This window comes from Vigna umbellata, chromosome 7 (assembly GCF_029865625.1).
Source record: "Vigna umbellata cultivar VRB3 chromosome 7, Vumbellata_1.0, whole genome shotgun sequence".
In the NCBI taxonomy this organism is placed as follows: domain Eukaryota; kingdom Viridiplantae; phylum Streptophyta; class Magnoliopsida; order Fabales; family Fabaceae; genus Vigna; species Vigna umbellata.
In genome coordinates, this window is record NC_142171.1 from 49,662,339 (window position 1) to 49,681,582 (window position 19,244).

Sequence of the window (19,244 nt, forward strand, 5' to 3'; positions counted from 1 at the left end):
ATTAATGATTGGAGGAAGACGAAATTATTATGGACAGGTTCCAAATATTTAACAGTATTACAAGTCAAGGACGTGTATTTCCAGTGAAAAGGAAGCAAAAGTATCTGCGAAAAGTCAAGGAGACTCCAGTCACTACTAAATAAGAGAAGCAACAGCAACAGCAAAAGGAATGCGTATGTGAGTGGTAAGAGAGAGATGTTTACGCACGTATCCATGGCTTCGCTCAAGCTTGTGCTGCTGTTGTTCATTCTCAGCTTCCTCAACTTGAACACTTGCAAAGCACAGGACCAACTGAGCACCGACCCTGTCTATCTGTACCATAACTGTTCAGGCGGCAACACCACCGCCAACAGTGCCTACCAACTAAACGTCGGCACCCTCTTCAGTTCCCTATCTTCAAAATCCATAGAATTCTCAAACGACACCGTCGGAACATCCTCCTCCGACAGGGTGTACGGACTGTTCATGTGCAGAGGAGACGTGCCCACAGCGCTGTGTCAACAGTGCGTGTTGAACGCAACGCGACGTCTCCGCTCAGAGTGCTCTCTGGCCAAACAGGCCGTGATATGGTACGACGAGTGCACTGTTCGCTACTCCAACCGCTCTTTCTTCTCCACGGTGGCCGTTCGGCCACGTGTCGGACTCCTCAACTCTGCCAACATATCCAACCAAGAAGCCTTCATGAAACTGCTTTTCTCAACCATAAACACAACCGCGGATGAGGCTGCCAATTTTTCCGTGGGATTGAAGAAATACGCGACCAATCAGGCCAACATTTCTGGGTTTCAGTCACTATACTGTTTGGCTCAGTGCACACCCGATCTGTCCCCGCAAGACTGCAGAAGTTGTCTCAGTGGTGTGATTGGAGACCTTCCTCGGTGCTGTCAGGGAAAGCAGGGAGGAAGGGTTCTCTATCCTAGCTGCAACGTTAGGTACGAACTCTACCCTTTCTACCGCCAAGTCGCACCCGCGCCTCCACCCTCATCGCCCCTACTTCCGCCTCCAGCTTCCGCTAATTCCCAAGGTATAATCTTCACACTTCAATTCAAACACACGGTCTCTCCACTGCTATGTCTATTGATACTGTTCTTCTGTGATCAAAATTGAATTTTTATAACAAAAACATATATTAAGGATTACACTGCTCATCCAGCTAAAATTTATATCCCGAGGAGGAGAGAGAAGAACATAAGTAACTGTATTAAGTTTGTATTGAATTAAATGTAATTTCTTTCGTGGCATTTGTTTTGATGTTTTGGATTGGGTTGGATGCAGGAGGCGGTGGGATCTCAACTGGGACCATTGTTGCGATTGTGGTTCCAATTACGGTAGCCGTGCTTCTGTTTATAGTGGGAATTTGTTTCTTGAGTAGAAGAGCTAGAAAGAAGCAGGGTTCTCTAAAGGAAGGAAAAAGTAAGGATGCACCGGAAAGATCCTCGTTTTTTCCCTTTTTGAATGAATGATTTTATCTTAAACGTTTGTTTTGGGTTTCTAGATGTAGATGACATCACCACTGTGGAATCCTTGCAATTCAGTTTTGGCACGATTTCAGCGGCCACAAACAATTTCTCTGCGGAAAATAAGCTGGGGGAGGGTGGATTTGGTGAGGTTTTCAAGGTAAGATTCTAGCGTGCTTTTTTTGTTTCTGTGAAAGAAGCAAATGAGATCCATTCTAGGATGTGTGATTCAGTTATGTTTGGAAAAATTCAGGGTGCTCTTCCGACTGGACAAGAAATAGCTGTCAAAAGACTCTCCAAAAGTTCTGGGCAAGGTGGAGAAGAATTTAAGAATGAAGTGGTGGTAGTTGCCAAGCTCCAACATAGAAATTTAGTGAGGCTTCTTGGGTTTTGCTTGCAAGGAGAAGAGAAGATACTTGTTTATGAATATGTTCCCAACAAAAGTCTCGACTACACTCTCTTCGGTAGGATCAGACAATCCTTCTGAACTATGTTATATTTTATATGCTTGCTTTTTTTTCTCTTCTTGTTTTTGCCTTTTTGGCATCTTCTGGATATGCTTAATAGGCGACCACAATAAATAAAACTGTGCATAAAAACTTAATATATTATATGCTTCAAGTATTCAAAGTGTTGCAATGTTGCTTCTAGATTACTTCACTGTTATTTGACACTCTTCCTGCGACTTGAATGTTTTGTCCAATTTGTAGACCCTGAAAAGCAAAGGGAGTTGGATTGGAGGAGACGTTACAAGATTATTGAAGGGACTGCTCGAGGCATTCAATATCTTCATGAAGATTCTAGGCTTAGAATTATACATCGAGATCTTAAAGCAAGTAACATATTGTTAGATAGTGATTTGAGTCCAAAGATCTCAGATTTTGGCATGGCAAGAATATTTGGAGTTGATCAAACTCAAGGAAACACAGACAGAATTGTAGGAACCTAGTAAGTACAGTTTTCTATCTTCCTCAGAGCACCTTTATTTGTGGAAGCACAGTTTTCTAATTCTAACATATCGATCAAAATCATTTCAAATGTCTTGTAGTTTCAAACAAACATACAAAATCTAAACCCAGTTTGCATTACTGTGCCAGATTTCTGTCTTTTGTTTCCTGTGCTGACGGTTGTGTTGATTATTCAATCCGTGTTTTATTTATACAGTGGATATATGGCTCCAGAATATGCAATGCATGGAGAGTTCTCTGTTAAGTCTGACGTGTACAGTTTTGGAGTCCTCCTTATGGAGATTATAAGCGGCAAGAAGAATAGTTCTTTCTATCAAACAGATGGTGCTGAGGATCTATTGAGCTATGTAAGTAGAGCAGATATTTAGCTTCCTTGAGCTAATTGATACAAGTGTATTCTAGTGAAAAGGGAAAATATGTGGTGCTCACATCACACTGAGAACTACTTGATGTAACTTTTTGCAGGCGTGGCTACTTTGGAAGGATGGAACACCTTTGGAACTGATGGACCCCATATTAAGAGAATCCTACAATCAGAATGAAATCATCAGAACCATCCATATTGGTCTGCTGTGTGTCCAAGAAGATCCCGAAGACAGACCTACAATGGCAACAATAGTTCTTATGCTAGATAGTAGCACTGTTACTCTACCAACTCCTAAGCGGCCTGCATTTTTCATCCACAGTGGAACTGATACATACATGCCAAAAGGGCAGCAATTTGATCAGTCTATAACAAAATCATTACCAGTTTCTATCAATGATGTTTCCATTAGCGAAATGGATCCTAGATAAGCTTGATTGCTTGGAGATTTTAGACTGTATCATTTATCCATCATCACCTACTTATTTGTCGTAGTTTCGCATGACTAGATTTGGAAATCTTGGAACACTGTGTATTGTATTCTAGTTGCTTATTTTTCAGCTCGAAGTAATATATGCAGGAAGGCTATTTTGTTTTCTCAGAAAAATATGAAACTTACATTTGGTGGCAGGATTCGTGAAATGTATCAAGCACAGTATAGTAAAGACTGATAGAGTTGCTATTTTGTTCAACATCTACAATTTTGAATCAACAAACTTATCTCGTATTTAAACAATGTTAATTAGCATCCAAAATATGTGGCTCTGCAAGTTCAAGTGTCTATGTGCAATAGAAAGAATTTTGCAACTTGTATTGATTTATGTTTTCTGGTTCTTGAATCTTTAAGGATTTGAAAATTATGCGTAATGTGCCCAGCCTAAAGAAACAAACATGCAGAAGGGGTTGAAGCCTACCTAGGATGAGGTGAAAAAGAACTTTCCATTTGGTGATAATGCAACACAGAAATGGTACATTTGGGCCATCAAAATTGACTGAAACGTCAACCAAGAAAGATATTTATTTAGAATTGGGAGAAAAAGAAAGTCACAGCACAACCAAGTGCCAGTCTTCTTTCGCCATCCTTCTTAATCATCATTTTCCACTAAACCAACGTCTCGCACTCATATCTGCCTCAGGAATATTTTAACCACCTATTATTAAGAAATTAAATGATTGGAAGTAGCCATAGGCTTGGAATACCATACTTCTGAATGTCCTTTATGGCCACGCCAATCCTTTCCTTTCTTATTCTAGAGTCTCATCTCCCTCTTATGCCTATTTCAAACCATTTAATGAGATTATTGATTACTCAACTCATTAAATTTATGGCTCAATTAGTAACATCATTTAATTAGTAACATTATTTATGTATTTAGTTATATATAGTATGATCGAGAGGTCTTCATATTGATCAGACGATCAATGTTTTCATTATTGTTTACCGGACACATGGGACAATCTTGATTAAAGAGTGGGTAAGGATTAGTCAAATACATGTTAATTGATCATGTTACAAATTAAACATGTTTATAGATAAAGTATATTTATTTGCTTTTGAACTGTGATTAAGTCTTAATAAAAAGTTAATTTAAAAATCTATAAATTCAAGTTAAAGTAAGAAAATAAATAATCACCGTAAATTTAATTTATTTACGTTAAATTAGTTTATCATTTTAACTGTATTTGAAATGTATTTGAAATATATCATGTGTCAAAATCATAAAACGAAATATTATGTATCAAAATTTGAAAGATATTTCGTATCAATATAGAAGAATCTCATAATAAAAAATAAAACAAAATTAGATTTCTTCCATAACAAAAGTTTGTACATGTCTTTTTATTTATAATCATAAAATCCTCACAGAATTAATATTATCTTTCATTTACTTAACATATGTATATTATTGTGAAGAAAAATCGCATAATCCACTAAGTTATAGCTGCAATTAATTATGTGTCCACATTCAATTTAAAACATGGTTATAATTGATCATCTGTTTTTTATGGACTTGGATTAGTAATAACAAGTGAAAAATAATAATAATAAACAAATTAATGATAATAATGACAGTTAAAATGAATTCATAAAATAATAAATTTAATAATAAAAAAATCATAAACAATAATAATAACAATATAATCTTAAAGATAACAATAATAATGATCAATTAAAATAATAATAATATATAAAAAAAGTTTCAAATCATAAACTAATAATAATAATAATAATAATAATAATAATAATAATAATATACTTATAGTCTACTACTTAATATAAATTTATTTATATCAAAAACAATAATTTGATTATATGAAAAAGATTAATTAATGATGTCGACTAATGAAACTAAACATTTGTGTGTGGGACTACAACATGAAGGAATGGCTCATGAACAAATTTGTTCTTTGTTCATCTTTGTTCTTCTTCTTATAGTCAATGGTTACAAAACTTTTTTTCTTTATCGTTATTTTTATGTAAAAAAACATAAAAGTATTTACTCAACTCTATACTAATACCCAATTTTAAAAATAAGATATTATTTATATTTATTCTTGTATTATATATCTTATAACACATAAATTTATATTGAAAATAAAGTATAGGCTGATAAAAAAATTTTAAAAAGCATTGATACAATCTCATAAATATTGATTCTTTTTAATTTAAGTAATTAAATTAAATTAGAGTATTGTTGAGTACTGTGAATTTATCCTTTTAGTATACACATTTATTTTTCAATTTTATCTTTTAATAAGTAATGTTTTTTAAATTAAAATAAATTAAACTAAAATAATTCTCTATAATACAAAAAATTATGGTTTAATTTGGGAAGAAAGCAGTTGGAGTGAAGAAAAGCCTCTGCAAGCTATATATGGCTATAGTCTTCTCCTGAGTTAACAACTAAACTCGTTACTTACTTCCATTGCATTGCTTCTCATTCAGGTGATGTTCCTTCTTACCTTTTATCTTCCTTTATGGAACAAGCTTTTGCCTTTTCTCTATTCAAACTTTCTTTTTTCTCACTCATAGAATGAAGGAATTCTGTTCATATCTATCAAGATTTATTTTGTTCTGTTCTTTCAAATTTTCTGTTGGTTGTGTTTTTTTTCTTTCTTTCTTTAGGGTTTGCTCTAAAACCCCCCACACAGCACTCATCGCCCTTCCACTTTTCTCTTAAATTGTTCTTTTTTTAATTGGGTTTTCTTTGGGGGAGCATTTGTTTCTGCTGGAGAACCATCCGGCGATAATCTGGTATTGTTTTCTTTTGTTTAGAGTTGAGTTAGTATTGACTGTGTTTATAATTATTCTAAATGATTCTGATCAGCTTTTGTTGAAATTGAAATTTTCTTTTGACACGGGTTATGGGTTTTTGCCTGAAATGTTTGTTCTTTAGTTCTTTATTCCATCTCCCACCCTCCTTCCCCCACTATTGTATGCTATCTGTGTTAAGATGTTCGTGAATGGTGGATAAATGTTGTTTCCAAGTTGATGTTAAATGGTTTATCTTTCTTTTTTTCATTTCTTGGAACTCTGGAGCTTTCTTTTTAAATACGTGGCCATTGATTTGATACATGAATTTCTGGTTATTAGTGTATCTTTACATTACTGATAATTGTTCACGTAGTTCTTTAATTATGTTTTTCCAATTGAAAGCAGGGAGTCTGGCCTAGCCATTCGGATCAGTTACTATTAGGAGTTTCTGTGTAAGTTAAGCATGATTAAGCGGTGGCCAAGTAGGAACAACAGAACCAGAGGCATCAAGGTAAAGCATATTCTGCAGATTATTCTGTTGTTGGGCGTTTGCTTCTGGTTGATCTATCAGGTTAAGCACTCTCGTGATAAGAAAAATGAATATGATGAAAATGATAAAGAAGTGTCAGTTGGAACTAAGACTGTGTATCGGACTCCGAAACTTGGTAGAAAAGATCTTCATCCGGGTAAGGATGAAGATAAGCATGAACACAATGAACGTGAAGAAGAAGGAAATGAGCATGAATTTGAAGAAAATGATGACAAGTTTGGAGTGAGAGTAGATGAGGAAGAGGAAGATGAAAGCAGAACCGATGAGATGGAAGATGAAAGGGGTGGAGGAGATGATGAGATAGATGAGACTGATCAAGAGCAATCAGCAGCCGATACTGATCGTGATGAAGATCTGCCCGACGATGAGGAAGAAAAGGAAGAGGAGAGTGATGAGAAAGAAAACCACAGTAAGGAGGAGGAAAGGGATGGTTCAGTTGAAAAGCACAATAGTCATGAAGCTCGGGAGCAACATTACAAGGGGGATGATGCTTCTAGTGCTGTGACTCACGATACTACTACAACTAGCACTGAAACTGTGTCACTTTTAGAAAACCCTGATGTAAACTCAGATTTTAATAATAAAGAAGCTGAATTGGCGAGTGAGCAGTCTTTCAATGCGAGCTTGTCCAACTCTGTGTATAGCTCACATCTACACAATGTTACCACGACATTTTTGGACAGTCATTCAGAAGCAGGCACTAATCATCTGACAGTAGTGATTGCTGGAGGGAGCAATGACTTGACAAGAACCAGCGCCAATACTTCATTTGAACCGAATAAAACGGTGATATTTTCTGAATCATACCAAACTCAAACTGGTACCGTGAACACAACAGTAACCGGGATAGTAAAAAATATACTCACGGACGGGTTAGTGCAGGGTGGCAATAAGGTCTCTGAAGAAAACCAGCCCGGTTCTAACTCGGCAGTCCCTGTTGAAATAGAAAAGGGAGATGCAGCTGCAGGTGAATCTTCTAATCTAGAGGGTGGTGTACTAGAGAACACAACAAAATCTGTGGCATCAAATGAAACAGATAATAACACTGAAGTGAGTGAAACTAACAATACTCTGAATATTGCTCATACGAATGAGAACACTGATTCTATTAAGGATGGATTCAAAGGTGATTCATCTGATTCTCACATCCTCAAGAGTGTCCCAGAGGACCGAACTGATCTGGATACGTTGCCAGATATTATAAAAGAAGGGGATATTGTTGACGCCATTGCAACAGACTAAAAGCATGATCTTTTTGTTCTCAAGAAGAGCTGAGAGATTAGAGTTTTTGTTTCGACCCATGTTAATATTTGAACACTTTTTCCTGTCAAAAAGATAAATGTCTAGGCAAGACCATCAAAGTTACAAAGGTAGGCTTGTGGATATTCATATCAAAGTTTGAATATGTAACTAGTTTTTTTTTTCCACTATCTACTGCTGTTTTGCTGCTTTGTTTTATTACTTACCCTGCAATCTTCTTTTTCCTTTTCCCCATTAGTCTTCTTGTTCCTATCTCTCGTTATAATATCCAATCTATTTCTTTTCTTCCTCTTTTATGCTTTGATACAGTGGAAAGAAAGGTTAGGGAAATATTAAAAAGAAATGAATTGAAAAAAAATGGAAGAAATATTTATTTATATATATATATATATATATATATATATATATATATATATTTTTTTTTTTTTTTAAGGCATGGTAGTAACATATTTTGGACACATTTTTGGCAAGCACTTAATTTCATTAATTACAAAAATATTTGAACTTTCAAAATTGTGCACTTTACTGGTTAGTTAAAATTCATCTATTATAAAATTATGAATAGGATTAATTAAATGGATTTGTCTTTATGTAATTTTATAATTTCTCGTTGATATTAAATTCTAGGGTTAAATATGTTTTTAGTCCCTAAACTATTGACCGTTTCTGGTTTTCGTCCCTCTTCCAAAGTAAGGTACAATTTAGTCCTCAATCTTTAAAAAACGTTCGTTTTAGTCGAAAAAACGAACGTTTTGAGGACTAAAACGAGGACTAAAAATAAAATTTTGAGGATTAAAACGAACGTTTTTCTAAAGAATGAGGACCAAATTGTACCTTACTTTGGAAGAGGGACGAAAACCAGAAACGGCCAATAGTTTAGGGACTAAAAACATATTTAACCCTAAATTCTAAAGAAACATTTTTCTGTAATCATAATATAGTATTAGTGTGGAGTATTTGTTAATTATATCTATTATCTTTAGTAGAGTACATGCTTTTACGGAATTTAAAATCAAATTCTATTTAAAAAATTTGAAATCGATGGCACTATCAATGTATTAAAAAAAAATATGATGGAAGTATGTGGTTGTGTGTGTATTAGTTTAATATGATGAGTGATGAGTTGGCTAGATTTTGAAATGAGTAATTGGATGGTAGAGATGAGTTTATACTGTCATCTTTATCTGTTTGAAGCTGACAGAAAGGATGATTCTTGCGGGCCATGGAAGAGGACATGTCCATTCCAGTTGTCCACAACTACATTTCTGCACCAAAATACAGCAGCTGAGTCATATGGTACGGCAAATTGAATTCAAATGGAGCCTTTTCGTCCCTTACAAATCACTGCATTGTGTGAATACATTAATTAATGGATAATGCTGGTTACTCTTTCATCTTGTTTAGTGGTGCAATTGCAGGCCTCGAGCTGGGTTTAAGCTCATCACTGTTGATTTGGATTAGATTCCTCAGTGGCAACTCAACTTCTCAATAATAGATGCACAAGTTTCTCTCTGTCATTCTACTACCTGTCAATGTACTACTGTCTTATAGAATTGCCTGTATAGGATATTTTACATGTATAACTGCGAATTTTAATATATGTATTTTTTAAAAATATGTAGATGAAATTTTGACAAGTAATGTATGATTATTTTTAACTGTTATAGATTATTTTAAAAAGATTTTAAAATTTAATTTCAAAATTAATTTAAAGAATGAATTGAAAGAAATAAATAATTAAGAACATCAGATATATGAACTAAGTTCAAAGATTGTGGTTTGAGAAAGATGTTGAGCGAATTTAAAATTCAAATTAAAGTGAAGTCTATTGGAAAGCAGTGAAAATTAGAACCTTGACTTGTTATCCCTGTGGAAAGAGAAACAAAGGAGATAAAATTTAGTAGAGTAAGCTTGTTTGTATTAGGTTGAATTAAGAAAAAGTTTGTAATAGATTTGAGATTTATGTGAAAGAATAAAAAAAATAATTAATTAAATAATATAATGAATTATATATCAAAATACCCATTAATATAATGAATTATATATCAAAATTGTTTGTGCCATGTAATAATCAACTTAAATTGAACATCTTTATAAGATATAATCCATCCTGCACCATAATCAATTATCTCTTTTTAATGTATCTGACATTTTTTGTCTATATTATTAATTATTTATACGTCAAAAGAAAATTATTCCAACCAACAAATTACTTTCACAATGGAAATAAACATTAAATAATTGTTAACAATTTTTGTATGTTAATATTGATTATTTTGGAAAAAATAAAAATAAAGGTAACCCTTAAAAGCCGTTAATTGAAGTCAAGAAGTTTTGAAAGTGATTTTGAGTTTTTTGAAATGTGGCTATAAAATTGGAAATATAATATCAAGGTTTGATGTGGACAGAAGCATTTTGGCTGTCTACAGGCTGGCCTTATTTATGCTTTGCTCCTTCTCATCCCATTATTATTGCTTTTCGCTTTCCAAATATTTACATTCATTTCTTTATTATGAGAAGGTAAGAAAATAATACAGGTAAATTCTGGTATCAGAGATCACGCACTCGTGCATAGGATTCTGATGCACACCAGACATCAATTAAAAACTCTGTACAGAGCAACTCTTCATAAAAAAACGAAGAATAAAAGAATACAAGATCATCAAAAATAAATTCAAAACTTTATGTCTGTACTAAAAAAAATGCCAAATAATTTCCTAACTGTACATCTTCACTCCAACTCAAAAAAACTCAAAAAAAAAAAAAAACTGAGTCTTGGTCTCTCCAAAATGGTCACAGAACATAGCCTTAAGAATGACAGAGGAATTCACCTCGAAAAGACAAAATCCAGAATCTACTGCCTTAACTCCTTGCGGAGTTTCTGGGAGAACAGCTTGCAAGCGTCCATACTCAAATCCAGGGCCGCCGCGAGAGCAACGAAAGCAGCAGCATCTTCCGTGCAAGTCACGTGCTGTACCCCAACCTCCACTTCGGGCTTGCTACACTTCCCTTCACCGTCCACTGTCGCTGACATCACAAACCCCTTGTTAAAAAGGGAATTCGGTTCAAATCCGAAATCCAAACTGGACCCGGACCCGGACCCGAGATCCCAGCTGCCGCGCGGAGTGTTCAACGGAGTGACGCCGGAGGTAGCGTCGATGGTGAATTTCCCGCCGTGTTGGGAGCTGATGGTGGACCCTGCGAGGGTGACTGGGTCAGCGGTAGCGGGGAGGATTTGAAATCGGTAGCCCACGGCGTTGGAGTTGTTGGGCTCGCGCCAGGCCTCGAGGCGGCCCCAGGGCTTCCACGTGCCGTCTCCGTCGGGGCGGATTATGAGCCAGGCTCCAGGGTTGGAGCGGCTGACCCGCTGCGAACCCGGGGAAGGCACAAAGGGCGTGGCCATGGAGGCGGCGGCTACCGGCGAGCCGGAAAGGTCGTGAACGGTGATGGACCATCCTTTTCGCTCGGCGGTACTGTTAGCGTTGGGCGAAGGGAAGTGAGCGGGATTCTTGTCCCTGAAGCTGAACTTGCAAGTGAAAACGGGTTGCTTGACGTCGCCTTTGATTTGGAAAACCTGGGGGCTACACTCCGGCTCGCCGTCGAAGCGGAAGACGAAGCGCGGGTCCGGGTCGGCCCGGATAGTTAAATGAAGTAACTGGACCCGGTTGGTGGTTTTGGTAAGGGGGAGCCAACCGTTGTGGAAAGTGCAGGAGCGTGATTCGGCGAGGGTGAGATCGAGGGGAATGGAGATTTTGCCTATTAGTTTGGCGGAGGTGAAGATGCAGGAGGGAGTGGCCGCCCCCTTGTACACCCATATCTTTATCTGGGCTTTCTTAGACGCTTTCGTGATTTTGGGTTTGGAGAAATCGAAGGATGCCGCCAGCGACCGAGGATGTGGATCCAACTCCGTTATCAGAGGAACACTGCACACGTTGCTGCCTGAAAGAGATTCCTCACAATCCACTCCCTTCAGTTGAATCTTGCAGAATAAGGAAGAAGTGGAAGGGTGCACCTTGCCTGAGAACGAAGAAGGTTTGGACGACGCCGGCGACTTCACGGCGAGGTTTCCGACGAGAATCCGCACGAAGGGGCACGGATCCATGTTGAATGAAAGAGTGATGAATGAATGAAGCTTGAGGGTGGATTCGATTAATATGAGAGAGTAGCCAATAGATTTTGGCGTTGAGGAAGCAACTGCTCACTCATATTCATATATTTGTACATTGACAGCTGAGGTGACACTCAACGAGAGAGAGAAAGGAGAGATTATCAAGGAAACTGAATATGACAGCCTGTAACCTGTTGGAGATTCATTATTCTTTCTTTCGCATTTCTCATTCTTTCTTCTTTCTCTTTTATCATTAATTATCAATTAATATTTTACTTCCATATTTTACAAATAATAATATAAATTCCATTATTTTCTTTTAATATACTCTATTACTTTTATTTACCATCAAAATTTATTTATTTTGCTTTCAGGTTTTGATACAGAGAATAATACTCTTCCTTCTTTATTACCCATTTATTCAATTTAAATTTTCATACATGAATCAACAGGTTCAATTAAAGATAATGGCTACAGTTTTTATTCCCCACTCTTTTATTTTAATTAAGTCCACCATATTTCATAATTCATAATTCAAAAACCTCTAGTAAATGGTAAATTAATAAAAATAAAAACAGCATTAATAAATACCTTTCTCCCTTCTTACCAATTCAAAATATACCACATTTTGACTGTCGCTTATTCTTATCAAAATCACCAAATACGGAAACATTAATAGTGGACGCAGTGATTTGCTTAATTTTCTTTTATAGGTAATATAAGCCATAAAATTTAATTAATTGTTGTTGGTATAATGTATATTATCTTTAACTATTTTTTCAAATACAACTAAGACATTTTCTCCTTCATAATATTTTATCATTCCTATCAGTCAATAATCTCGATTAAGAAAATTTAAATATCATTTCATTCAAATTAGTGTTGATAACAACAATTAATAAATGACGTGATATTATAATACATACATATTCATAAAAAATAAATAAATAGAAAGGTGAAATTAATCATCTAGCTAGGTTTTCTCAATGCCACTATAATATTTTTGTTTTGAGTTTCGAAAGAAAAACCAATATAAATAAAAAGGTGTACTTAATCATCTAGATATGATTTTCTCTATACGATGACATTTTTGAAAAGTTTTCAAGAAAAACGATATAATATTCATTTTTAAACCAGCACAATATCACATGTTTATTATAATTCTTAAAAATAAGATAACTTTTACATTCGTTCTCTTTTATTTAGGCGTGTTTTTAATGACAGAAAATTACTGGTTTTTTATTGACTAATTAATCAAATAAAATACAATAGTTTATAATTTGTTCATTTTTACCTTGATTTTCAACTACCTTGCTTAGTTATATATTAAATTTTTTCCTAATGAAATTTTTATGCTAATGCTTAAAATAATAACAATTAATTCATTTTCAATTTTTCTTAAATTCAATCATTCACTTTTCTCTTGATCCAGAAAATTATTTCATAGAACCTCTCCGCAGCATATAAATTCATAATAACTATGTTTTAGTCTATTGAATTAATATGATGTAATGATTGGAGTGGTGGTGATAAAATGGTGTTATCTGACGTGGCGGGATGGGAGTGATACAGTTGTAACACAGAGGTAACAGAAAAAGTGTTATGAAATTGAGGCAATGAGCTGTAGAGAGAGAGAGTGGATACCAGCGAAGCGTGGTTGGCCAAAGGGTGTCGTGTTCAGAGTGCGCACGTACGCCGTCACCTTTGCGTACATCTATGTTTCTCACACCTCTGTCGGAGATCCAACTATCACACACCTGTTCCAAATATTCAATATTATTTTTTAATAAATATATATATATATATATATATATATATACTCATATAAACAAATAATTATAATTGGAATAATATAGTCTAATCATAACAAGAAATAAAATAAAGACGTTATTTTATTAATGGAAAATGACACTTGAACAACCATTTCTGACAACATTTAGACACGCGCACACGTGTCAAAATCTGAGTGGTCCATTTTCATTTAATTTTTCCAACTGGACCACTCAGATTTTGACACGTGTGCGCGTGTCTAAATGTTGTAAAAAATGGTTGTTCAAGTATCATTTTTCTTTATTAATTGTGATTTATCATGAGATGTTCGTAGATGCAAACTAAATCTAACCTCTTCTATACCTCTAAGTTTATTTTGTTGTTCACCAACTATTGACATATATAATGAACAATTTTAAGCTTTCCAAAAAAATATATAATATATACAGTTTCCACTTTATTCAAATTGTTGCTTCGAGAATATGGTTGGGTTATCATAAATCAATTAATTCCAAATTTGAAAGTTTTATTTGTTTCTATGAAAAATAAGTTTCTGTACCAAACTAACAAACCTAATCATAAATTTCAAACTGGATAAATACAATTAGAAGATAAATATTTTTTACTAATTATAAGTATTGTCGCTACTTTGTCTATATCTATATATATTCTTTTTTTATCCATATTTAACTTTCAATTTATCCTTTAAATAAATAAATAAAATATTTTTTTATTAATTTTACTTTTTAAATAAATGTTTTTTATTTTAAATTTAACCCTTTTTCTAACTTAATCATTTTTTAATTATGAATCTACTTACAAAATAAATAAAAAACATTTATCTTTACAATAAAATTATAGAAAATATTTTTTATTATAATAAAAAAGAAAACTTTAAAGCATATATTTTCTCTAGTTATTATTAAAAAATACTGGAAATATTTATTTTATAGTATAGTTTAAATTACTCAACTTATTCCCAGTTCAATTACAGCTGGTATAGATCGTAAATTTGATAAAACTTAACCCAGTTAAATTTAAACTGGTTGAATTAATAAAAGAGTATATCAAACTCAACCTAGTCCAGGTCAGTTATACCTCTATATAAATATTAATAATACCTATGAGTTTTGCATTATTATTATTATATATGTAAACTTAAATACATGAATTATATATTTTATAAAAGTACTGTATCACATAATATTAAGAATAATATAATAATATATATATTACGCACTGTATACTAACCAGCCAGCTTTAAAATGACTTTTCTTAATATTTTTACTCCCACTTACATACGACGAGTTTGAAAATGTTTGACGTCCTTTTTCTGTTTGAAAGCTTCTCCTTAAAGTACTGCATACAATTCTTTTATTAGGAAATAGTCAATTAATATTAATGGAGGAAAATGACAATCGTATGCAGGCAATTAATGATATTTTATGTGTGTTGTTACGATCTGCCGTTGATTCTCTCACGTAACATCACCACTTTGGAATTTAGGGTACGTGACAGCTATTTATGCTTTACTTCTACACTCATTATCTTTTCAAAAACCCTCTTTTTATATTATTCTAACATTGTACAACAATTTTATTAGAATGGGAAATAAGGATAGGACTGGCAAGTACATGTCTTTAATTTAATTAATATGGAAAGCTCAGACCGGGGGCATTAGCGTAAATATCAGCATGTTTGGTGTCGAAGGCATCGTAAGGCCCAAGGGTAAATCCAATGGGCCCGGGTCCAGTAACTGTTGGCCCAATACTAGTTTGGTCCATGGACATTATTTGAGTAGCATATTTTGCAACAGTGTTTTTCAGTTCCTCCAACGAAAACATCAAATGCTGTAACTCTTGCAATCCAAGTTCGTTAACGGGGATCTCCCACCAGAATTGGCTCTGTCTCGTTTTCCACGCTCGATCCAGCTCTTCTCCTCGCCTTTTCTCCATCTCTAGCTCGTTAACAATCTGAGTGAGTTGCGCGTTGAGATTACGAATATTAGCACTGCGATGAGCCTCAACGAGTTGGTGACCTCCACCACTGCGATTATACTCTGGTGATGAGTTTGAAGTTACGTAAGAATCAACGACGGATTCAACTTGCGGGTGGCCGAACGAAAAGGCCTTGTCCGCGGGAGAGAAAACGATGATTGCGATTTCTACTCCACAGAGTGTGCAGAGCTCACTCGCTTTTTTGAAGAGTCCCGAACGACGCTTCGAAAATGTTACTTGTAAGTGACTCTTTTTTGGTATTTTCTCAATCGGAATCCTTTGCCGACCTGAACTGCACTTTTTCTTCATCATGCTTTGAAGGTGTTTGCGATTTGGCGTTCTGGAGTTGGAGAACATAATGCACTATTTATATTTCACGTTTAAGGTGTGCCAACTCACAAACTTAACTCTCCTATCATAATGTTTTATTACTCTTTATAAAAACTCCAGGATTAGCAAGTTATCAAATCCTAAATCTTAATGCTTCATTATATCATATCTCCAATCTCTTACTTCGCCTTATCAGAAGATTTTCACTTTTCTAAAATTAATTATTTTAAACCTCTATGTATGTTATATATTTTATCCTAACATTTACTTTCTGCATCAATTTTGTACAATTAACTATACTCTGTTATTTTTCTTTTCGGTTGAAATATTGGTCATAGGGTAAATGGTAATATAATTACATTATAAACTGAGAATAAAATCATATAAAGAAATATCGAGATTTAAGATTGAGGAAAAGAAAATTGACGATGTTACCCAGTGAGACGTTTTAACTGTATTGAATTCTGATTTTCTAGGTTTATTCTCTTTCATTCCATTTGGGGTTTCTTTTGTAGACTTTTATTTCATACATATTGACGTACATTTCATTTTATGCATTATATTAAAGAATTTAATACCCATATGTTATGGGTATAAAAGTTTTTGTACTATTAATTAATCAAAAATCATATTTGATATATTTTTTAAATGGTTATTATTAAATTAATAATATTACCATATCATTAATAGTTCTTACAACTATCTTCGGACATATTATTTATTTGACATAATACTTTTGATGACTAAAAACAGTGTGAACAATTGCGTGTGTTGGAGTATGTAAAACTCTTAGCCTTTTTAATATATCATTTCAAAAAACTAATCGTTTGATCTTTAAACTTTGATCAGTTTTGATATTTGTGGATAAAAAATTGCAGTTGAAACAAAAAACTCAACTTAAAAATAATAATTTAAATTCCTTAATACTGATCAATGATAAAGTTACTAACTATTTTACATATATGATGAAAAAATGGGTTGAACGAGAAATGAAAAAAATAATACAAGAAAAAGAAGATAGAAAATAATTTATTAAAAAATTAATTATTAGACTCTTAATTGAGTTTTCATTTCAAGGATGGAGTTAATCAGGAAGTTATAAATAGTTAATCTCCATGATGAATATAAAATAACATCTTGTGTGTAACTTCTTGTTATTTAAAGCTAATGATTAACTTCAACATTAAATATATACTTATCACATCTTTTTCTTTTCTACCAGCACACTTAAGCCGGAAACTCTAACCATGGTTCGTGTTAGGCTTAAAATTATATTGGTTTACAAAATTTTGTAATTTTTAAGATATATAATTACATTGAAATTAAATTTATTTTTTAAAATTAGTTTATTTTTAAAATATTTTGTTTGAATAGAAAAAATAATGAATTTTAATTATTTATTTAAATAAAGTATTTTAATTATTATTATATATAAAAATTTAGTTAAATGCTAAATAGTTGTTAAGAATTAAAAATTATAAAAATTAATTATTTCATATAATCGATTTGGATTGATGTTTTATTTTTGTCAAAATTTGTCACTTTTTTTAACCAATATTTAAAAAAAAATTATCGATGTCGAACACAATTATTTATGTTGACATTGATCAAGATTATTTATATGATCTTGATAATTGACGGTTTTTTTCTAACTATTTTTATTAATGTCAAGTGACAATTTTCCAAGTATATTGATAAAATAACAATTATATATTAATGTTGGCTCATAGTTTTTCAATCTAATATTGAAAAAACAAACAAACTGTTGACAAAAATTAATATTTATGTTGATGATAACAAAATTAATTCAAGCATCATTAAAAAATAATCACGAAAAACATCAATTGAAAAAAAAAATACACCCACAACGAAGTAGTCTCCTCGGACATTGGTCTATAAAATTATAATTAATATCAAACAATAAATATTATTGATCTACAAAAATATATTATAACAACTTAAATTGAAAAATTAAGTGTATATATATAAAATAAATAAATAACTCAAATTGACGTCAACCAAAATAATCATCTTGTGTCTTGATTTTAGTAAAATAGACTAACAAAACCAAAATAAAAAATTAAGAAAATATATTCTCTTAATTGGGTCAAACCAAAATAATCATTTTCATTGTGTCTTGATTTTAGTCAAGTAGACTCACACTTTGATTCCCAGCAAAATTGGGTCACAGACACGCTAGGAATATATTCTCTCTGTTTTAATTGATTAAGGAACCAAATTAAACGATTAAAACAGTTACTAAAGCCTAATCAGTTATGAAAATAACATGATCGATTAAATGCGTCAATTTTGTAGCTAGGCTATATATGTGTTCTAACTCATTTTCAAGTACAAATAACATTTTCATTTTGTTTAAATTAAAACAAAAACACGTCCATAAGTGTATTGAACTAATAATTTTGTTATGACTAACTATGATATCTACACTTACTGGTGCACCCAGGTTACCATTCTTGTAAATTGTTTTTGTCTTTGGTAGGTAGGCAAGACTTTAAGAGGTGTGTGTATAGTCTATTTAGATTAGAACTATTGTGTATTAGAGTGTGATGAAGATACATGGATGGTTATTGTATTATCGACTATTATAATCGAGTGAATTTTCTCTAACATGTTATTTAACTCAGATTGTTGGAGAATGACTGGATGTAAACTCAATTAAAAGTTAAACCAATGCAGAATTGTTGTGTTCTTTTGCTTGTCCATACATTTTACTTTATTGGTCAGAAAAATCTTTTAAAACAATATCAAAAGTTTAAATAGTTTAAAATTTGTCAAAATCTAATTCACCCTTATTGAAATTGAGATATAAAAGTTTACATTTTGGCATATAATTAACAATTTAAGAATGTCATACTAATTTGTACTATCTAAGAATTAATATAAAACACTTGTAAATATTTATTCACGAATGTAATCTATTGGATATATATATATATATATGGTTTGCTAATTTACGTAATGTTTTTTTCTAACGGTATATTTTAGCAAAGTGTACCAAGTTTTAATGGACAAAAAAATCTTCATTCAAAGAAAAACACACTTTAAACCCAAAGGTATTTTAATAATTTTAATATATAATTTAAAATAAAAAAAAGTTCGTTATTTATTAATAACTACCTTTTAATTTTTTATTTTAAGAAAACTAATAACTCTACTTTAATCC

At 32.8% G+C, this 19,244-nt stretch overlaps 3 protein-coding genes and 1 pseudogene across 4 annotated transcripts; 2 read left to right on the forward strand and 2 right to left on the reverse strand.

The window, feature by feature from the left end:
- Positions 1-157: 157 nt before the first annotated feature.
- Positions 158-3,481, forward strand: LOC148196509 (cysteine-rich receptor-like protein kinase 10). Its single transcript, XM_088095039.1, has 7 exons — positions 158-1,024; positions 1,276-1,413; positions 1,496-1,617; positions 1,711-1,921; positions 2,168-2,405; positions 2,622-2,772; positions 2,891-3,481. Exons 1-7 carry the CDS (start codon positions 196-198, stop codon positions 3,218-3,220), a joined length of 2,019 nt encoding a protein of 672 aa, XP_087951165.1. The 5' UTR covers positions 158-195; the 3' UTR covers positions 3,221-3,481.
- A 2,139-nt stretch (positions 3,482-5,620) lies between these two features.
- Positions 5,621-8,025, forward strand: LOC124820134 (uncharacterized). Of its 2 annotated transcripts, none has more exons than XM_047291779.2 (2): positions 5,621-5,736; positions 6,451-8,025. In XM_047291779.2, exon 2 carries the CDS (start codon positions 6,509-6,511, stop codon positions 7,835-7,837), a length of 1,329 nt encoding a protein of 442 aa, XP_047147735.2. In that variant the 5' UTR covers positions 5,621-5,736; positions 6,451-6,508; the 3' UTR covers positions 7,838-8,025. The 2 variants fall into 2 exon arrangements, with proteins under 2 accessions (XP_047147735.2, XP_087950174.1); XM_088094048.1 differs by lacking the exon at positions 5,621-5,736 and adding an exon at positions 5,753-6,045.
- Positions 8,026-10,451: 2,426 nt separating this feature from the next.
- Positions 10,452-12,167, reverse strand: LOC124820136 (uncharacterized). Its single transcript, XM_047291780.2, has one exon. The coding sequence runs from the start codon at positions 11,955-11,957 to the stop codon at positions 10,710-10,712; it is 1,248 nt and encodes a 415-aa protein (XP_047147736.1). The 5' UTR covers positions 11,958-12,167; the 3' UTR covers positions 10,452-10,709.
- A 3,192-nt stretch (positions 12,168-15,359) lies between these two features.
- LOC124820129 (agamous-like MADS-box protein AGL61 pseudogene) lies at positions 15,360-16,291 on the reverse strand (annotated as a pseudogene).
- Positions 16,292-19,244: the final 2,953 nt, after the last annotated feature.